Source organism: Mauremys mutica, chromosome 1 (genome assembly GCF_020497125.1).
Source record: "Mauremys mutica isolate MM-2020 ecotype Southern chromosome 1, ASM2049712v1, whole genome shotgun sequence".
Taxonomy (NCBI): Eukaryota; Metazoa; Chordata; order Testudines; family Geoemydidae; genus Mauremys; species Mauremys mutica.
Genome location: NC_059072.1, coordinates 151,363,280 through 151,370,165, shown reverse-complemented (window position 1 = coordinate 151,370,165; position 6,886 = coordinate 151,363,280). Strand labels below are relative to the sequence as shown.

Below are 6,886 nucleotides of genomic sequence, written 5' to 3'. Positions count from 1 at the left end.
CCTGAAGCCACATTTCCCTCCAGCTCCACAGACAGACCTCCTTCTTTCTTTCCCTTCTCAGATTGGGACCCCCCTCATCCCCACAGACTGCCCCAGCCATCAGAAATTCACCCTCTTTTTACTGTCCCCTCACTGAAGACAGATCTGGGGGCTCCCCCCACTGTGGAATTCTCCTGTGGATGGGTCTCAGCTTGTCCACACAGCACACCACCATGAAGCACTAACCCTTGGGGTGTACCTGGCCTCAGCTTCTCTCCCAACACGAAGGAGTAGGGACCAGAACGGAGAACCAAATCTGGGTCTCCCACATTGCAGCACAGGGCCAGGGCACTAACCTTTAAGAGACACCAAAACCAACTCTGCAGGGCGCCCAGTCAGGATCAGCTCCAGCTTTTTTGCCACCCCAAGCGGCGAAGCAAAAAAAAAAAAAAGATAAAGCCGATCGGCAGCACTTTGGCGGCAGCTCAATCGCGCTGCTTCCTGAGGGACCCACCGCCGAATTGCCGCCGAAGACCTGGACGTGCTACTGCGTGCCGCCCCTTTCCACTGGCTGCCCCAAGCACCTGCTTCCTTCTCTGGTGCCTGGAGTCGGCCCTGCTCCGAGTCCCCAGAGTGAGAGAGTGGGCTGGGGAATGTAAGCTGGGTGTCACATTCTTTGGCACCTAGATGTCTGATGAATGTAGATGGCAATAAGGAAACACAATGCAACAGAGGTTTTGGCCACTTGTATTTTTTATTCCAAAGCATGTGTGGGTGGGGGGTGGTGGGGTGGGGGCAGATTTGATAGTTTTGGTCTTGACTCTGCAATGAAACTAGTTCTGTCCAAATGGGTTAGTACTCAGTACTGGGAAGGTGTTGGAGTTACTTCACTTTCTGGAAGATCTGTACACAAACCTCATCTTCTGCTGTCATGCGCTGGGAAGAAGAAAGGGAGGGAGATAAAAGAAGAGACTTTGGGCAGATCTGTCAGGGCTTCTCTGTGCCAACCCACAGACCCCATGCTTTCCCGTCCTCGCTCCTCCCACCCAAGCACTGCCAATGCCCCTCAAACCTGACCCACCCCAAACTCCCTGTTATTCCAGTCCTGGCTGCCACCTGCACGCAGCTCTGCCATAATTCTGCCAGTGCCCCAGAGTCCTTACCCACAGCCTCCCTGCTATTGTACTGCTGCCCCCCATGCAGCTCTGCCAGTGCCCCATAGTCATTACCCACAGCCTCTCTGGTATTGTATTCCTGCCCCTCACCTCACGCAGCTCCGCCAATGCTCAATATCCCTTATCCACAGCCTCCCTATATTTCCATTTTTCTCTTTGTGCCTTAAGAGGTTTTGCTGAGGTTTTAGTGTCACACATAGGAAACCTTGTGTCTGATTCATCTCTTCCCTTTTCCTCTCACAAAGCCCCAGGAGCTATGGTGGAATTTCAGGGCAGGGCAGGGACATTGGCCGATTCACACTGAGCTCAGCCTAGTCAACTTTTGAACCCTACTGGAGGATGTTTGTGTGAAGTGGCCGTTGCCCCCGGAGAAACCATGCATAACATATGGGGCCTAGCTTGGGATCCAAGGGGGGGAGGAATGATCATCCCATTCTGAGCCTCTGGCATTCCCCTAGTGCAGTGGTTCCCAAATTTTAACAACCTGTGAACCCCTTTCACTAAAATGTCAAGTCAATGAATATTTCCAGGGATTTTCTCCTTTACCGGAGCATAAATTATAAAAGCATCGATCTTGGAAATATAAAATTTGTTTTTATGACATGCTTATTACACATGATTTATTATTAATTATTATTTAGCATTACAGTATTTTTATTACATTATGAAAATGGCAACACTCTTCCAAGATCTCACTTTTGTAGCTTGTATCTCTTTGAATAAGCCTGTTATAACACAAGGCTCCTATGTTTCATTCAGGAGTATCAGATGTGAACCAGCATGAAGGTATTTAAGAAGCCAATTCAGAGAGTTCCTCGTACACAAGCATTCAGGTCTCGAGGAGTCCAGGCAAACAACAGATGTTACAACAAAGCTTAAACTTGTTCTTCATAATAATTTTAAAAACAACACTAGCTGCCTATTTAATTTTAAAAACAGTGAAAAATATCCACCTCCCTTTCCATTTCTTATAAGGAGTCTTGAAGTTTAAATCTCCTCAGTGTGATAGATATGCTCGCTTTGATCTGCTTAGCTCTTGGAAGTCCAGGGGCTTCTAGCCCTGTGCTGTCCAGAGTCCCTAGGGACAGTTCTGTCCGCCATTAGGGAATTTTTTCCCCGAGAACTCCTGTAACATTTTGCGAACCCCAGTTTGGGAACCACTGCCCTAGTGAATCCCCTCTAGAGACTTCCCTTTATGGGGTGTTAGTGTGCCACACCCTGCTCAGAGCTCCTTCTCACCAGATGCAGATGGTCCCCCTCCAGCCAGTGCCGCCAGCCCCGGTTCCTCTTCTCTCCTTGCTGCTCACACACCAGCTGATCCCCTTCCCAGGAGACGACTGTCTGAAAGGGGTTTGGGGAGAGAGAGACAATACTGTCAGGCATGGGAAAAGGCCTTGTCTGCTTCTTTGTACTGTCATCTTTCTACACTGACCCACTACCTGCCCCTCTCTCTAAGACATTTTCAAATGCAGCTCCTGTTTTGAAGGGTTTTTTTTTTTTTGTTATGTTCCTAACTTTAGACCCCTTGGGTCTGTTTGTCATGTATGCTGAGCAACCTCAGTATCTTATAAGGTCAGACATTTCATGATATGTGATGAATCTGTTTGTTCCAGTGGATAAATCATCTGACTTACTGATTTTTTTCAGGGCATTGCTGCAGGGGGACAGATTTACGGGTATCTGGATACTGAAATTTTAGACTTTTGGGCTCTATTGTATATTTAACCTTAACTCTCAATTCCCTGCTCATCACACGTATTCATCATTAGACCTGAATACATTAGCTATTAGCCCGTCAGACCCAGCATTACTCTGAGCTGGATTCTACTCTGGCTCCTGCATCAGAAACAGGATTTTTCTGATTATTAGGCAAAGCCCTGGCCACTGGCCACAGTCAAGCTACCCTTTAAGTCACTGGCCTATCCTCTTAGCCCTCTCACCTGGCACTTGCGTCCATCCACTGGCCCCAGGTCCTCTTCAAACTCCTTTCCCAGGTCAAAGTCCATGATGTAGTTGCGCAGTGAGGTGATTGTGCGGATGGTCATGTGATCTCCAGCATGGATTATCTCCTTGTCTGGCTTCAGGAGGCAAACCAGTTTTCTCAGGGCCACATTAATGTCTAGGTGGGATGACGTGGAGGGAACAGATAATGGGCTGTTGGCAGCAGTGAGCTTCCCATAGCAGTGCTATTCATTGCTCCTCCTTGGTTCTCTTGCTAGATTCTCCTCAATGACCCTCACTGCCCCATCAATACATTTCATTCCCTTCTGCAAGCATGCTCCACCTCCTCCATTCAGAGTGTCCACCCCTCCTGCTCAGACTGGTGTGTGTGCAAGGCTACAGACTGTGTTCATAGTCAGAGAGTTTAGGGCCAGAAAGTCCCACCAGATCATTTAGTCTGACCTCCCATGTATCACAGGCCACCAACACCACTCAGCACCCACACATTAAACTGGACAACCAAAATTAGACCAAAGTATTACAACTGTCAGGAGACTAGACTGTTGTGTGTGTGCCACAGTCAGAGAATAGGAGGGACCACCTGTGTCTGAGGCCCAGCAATGGCAGGGAAGTGATTATGTGAGAAATACCCGGATAATCCTGGCTAGTGACCCACAGCCACATGCTGTAGATCAGTGGTCCCCAAACTTTTCGTCTGGCGGGTGCCAGACAAAGGACCGTGGCGGCGGTCGAGCATCCACTGAAATGCCACCGAATTTCAGCAGCAATGCCTCTCGATGACGTTGCTTGTCAGTGGCAAGCGGCGTCATCGAGAGGCGTCGCCCCTGAAATGCCACAGAAATTCGGTGGCATTTCGGCGGATGCTCGACCACCAGCCAGGATACGGGCGCATTTAGATGCGTTGGGGACCCCTGCTGTAGAAGAAGGCAGCCCCCTCCCCCCCCAAAGTCACTGCCAAGCTGACCTGGGGGAAGATTCCTTCCTGACCCCCACATAAGGCAATCAATTGGACCCTGAGCATAAGCAAGAACCAGCCAGCCAAGCACGTGAGAGAGAATAATCAATGCCACCTCAGAGTCCCCACCCACGCCACAAGCAACCTCCCTTCTCCAGCTGGGGCCATCTCTGATGCTTCAGAGGAAGGAGACAAAAAAGCCCCAAATCCCAGAATACATGTGCGGGGGTGGGGTGGGGGGAGAGGTTTCTCTTCCTGACCCCTGTAGATGACTGGCTGAAAGCCGGAAGCATGAGATTTTAGGAAGATCAGACATAAACCAGAAGGGAACCCAGGGCTGCCGAGCCCTGGTCTCCACCATCACAAACAACCCATCATACAATCCCCCTTAAATTTCTCCAGCTCTTTCTAAAAACTAATTGTTTGTTTCCCCCACCCCCAACTCCTGCTGCGAAGCTGTTCCAGAACCTCACTCCTCTGATGCTTAAAGTCAAAGATAGAGGGACAGGCGGGGGTCGAAAAATCCCACCCCCGCCTTTGGGGTGTCCTGGGAGGTGACATCTTTGGAGAGGGAAGGGTGGAAAAGATAGGAGAGGGAAGCAACCAGGGAAGGGTGTGGTTACCTAAAGCCCGAAGGTAACCGTCCATGTTGTCTTGGGAGACGAATCGGTAATAGCCGGTCAGATTGGGAGGCATCACAGGGCAGATGGGCAGAATTGATGGTTGGAATGAGACACGGGAAGGAGAACAGGAGGAATGAGACCGAGACAAAACTGGGGACCTTGGACTCCCTGCTCCTCGTTGGTCCCTTCGCTGCTTTCTCTCCTTTAGTCTGGAGGGGGTGGGGGTTATATAGCAGCCCCATGGACAGGCGTCTTGCTGCCGTAAGAGTCCCATGGTTCCTTACCGGGGAACACAGAAAGGGCTGGGGCTGGCTGTGATCCTGGCACCTCCACTTCAGTGTGGGAAGGACCAGGGGGAGCAGCAATCGATCCGACCCCAGGCTGAGCTTCCCCGGCCTTCCACGCTGCAATTTCTAACTCATTGGTGGTGCCAACCAGGAAGTGTCTGGCCAGGGTCCTCTCTCCATAATTCGGACAGATGTGAACCTCCTCACAGCAGTGCCCAGTCACTGACCAACCCGGGAGACACCCCGGCAGATGTGAACTTCCTCACAGCAGTGCCTAGTCACTGCCCATCCCGGGAGACACCTTGGTGGATGTGAACTTCCTCACAGCAGTGCCCAGTCACTGACCAACCCGGGAGACACCCCGGCAGATGTGAACTTCCTCACAGCAGTGCCCAGTCACTGCCCATCCCGGGAGACACCCCAGCAGATGTGAACTTCCTCACAGCAGTGCCCAGTCACTGCCCATCCCGGGAGACACTCCGGCAGATGTGAACTTCCTCACAGCAGTGCCCAGTCACTGCCCATCCCAGGAGACACCCCGACAGATGTGAACTTCCTCACAGCAGTGCCCAGTCACTGCCCATCCCGGGAGACACCCCGACAGATGTGAACTTCCTCACAGCAGTGCCCAGTCACTGCCCATCCCGGGAGACACCCTGGCAGATGTGAACTTCCTCACAGCAGTGCCCAGTCACTGCCCAACCCGGGAGACACCCCGGCAGATGTGAACTTCCTCACAGCAGTGCCCAGTCACTGCCCATCCCGGGAGACACCCCGGCAGATGTGACCTTCCTCACAGCAGTGCCCAGTCACTGCCCATCCCGGGAGACACCCCGACAGATGTGAACTTCCTCACAGCAGTGCCCAGTCACTGCCCATCCCGGGAGACACCCTGGCAGATGTGAACTTCCTCACAGCAGTGCCCAGTCACTGCCCATCCCGGGAGACACCCTGGCAGATGTGAACTTCCTCACAGCAGTGCCCAGTCACTGCCCAACCCGGGAGACACCCCGGCAGATGTGAACTTCCTCACAGCAGTGCCCAGTCACTGCCCATCCTGGGAGACACCCCGACAGATGTGACCTTCCACACAGAAGTGCCCAGTCACTGACCAACCCAGGAGACACCCCGGCAGATGTGAACTTCCTCACAGCAGTGCCCAGTCACTGCCCATCCCGGGAGACACCCCGGCAGATGTGAACTTCCTCACAGCAGTGCCCAGTCACTGCCCATCCCGGGAGACACCCCGGCAGATGTGAACTTCCTCACAGCAGTGCCCAGTCACTGCCCATCCCGGGAGACACCCCGGCAGATGTGAACTTCCTCACAGCAGTGCCCAGTCACTGCCCATCCCGGGAGACACCCTGGCAGATGTGACCTTCCTCACAGCAGTGCCCAGTCACTGCCCATCCCGGGAGACACCCCGGCAGATGTGACCTTCCTCACAGCAGTGCCCAGTCACTGCCCAACCCGGGAGACACCCCGGCAGATGTGACCTTCCTCACAGCAGTGCCCAGTCACTGCCCATCCCGGGCACTTACTCCCTAGCAGGTTGAGCTTCATGACTGCTGTGGCCTGGGCTGCTGACTGAGTCTGGGGGACCATGGGAAAGTGGAGGGCCAGGCACCCATACTCACTGCTGCCTCACTATTGCGGCCCCTCCCAGCACAGGTGCCCCCCACCCTTCACACACAGCTCACTGCAGCTCTCCCACTGCCTCTCAGCACGACCCTGCAGCACCCCTGCTATTTCAATCCAGCCCCGCCCCCCAGGGGCTCTGAACAATTTGTGTAGTGCGGGTGTTGAGACCCATTGACCCAAACTGCAAACTCTCTATAGGATGGAAACCGCTTCAAGCCAGGGGGGGCGGCAGCAGCTCCGCCCCTCACTCCCGGGCTCTGCGCC

At 53.2% G+C, this 6,886-nt stretch overlaps 1 protein-coding gene across 2 annotated transcripts; it reads right to left on the bottom strand.

Moving 5' to 3' along the window:
• Positions 1–723: 723 nt before the first annotated feature.
• On the bottom strand, positions 724–5,037 carry RBP5 (retinol binding protein 5). Of its 2 annotated transcripts, none has more exons than XM_044979339.1 (4): positions 4,695–5,037; positions 3,095–3,232; positions 2,394–2,495; positions 724–915 (listed from the first exon to the last, which is right to left on the bottom strand). In XM_044979339.1, exons 2-4 carry the CDS (start codon positions 3,197–3,199, stop codon positions 862–864), a joined length of 261 nt encoding a protein of 86 aa, XP_044835274.1. In that variant the 5' UTR covers positions 3,200–3,232; positions 4,695–5,037; the 3' UTR covers positions 724–861. The 2 variants fall into 2 exon arrangements, with proteins under 2 accessions (XP_044835274.1, XP_044835265.1); XM_044979330.1 differs by having other exon boundaries at positions 3,095–3,273; positions 4,695–4,937.
• Between the last annotated feature and the right edge of the window lie 1,849 nt (positions 5,038–6,886).

Excerpts from the sequence above, each read along its gene's own strand:
- RBP5 (XM_044979330.1), bottom strand. The coding sequence starts at position 4,767 with ATGCCTCCCAATCTGACCGGCTATTACCGATTCGTCTCCCAAGACAAC. Across the intron at positions 3,274-4,694 it reads CGGTTACCTTCGGGCTTTAG|ACATTAATGTGGCCCTGAGA; the intron begins GTAACCACACCC and ends CATCCCACCTAG. Across the intron at positions 916-2,393 it reads AGGGGGACCATCTGCATCTG|CGCATGACAGCAGAAGATGA; the intron begins GTGAGAAGGAGC and ends TCTTCTTCCCAG.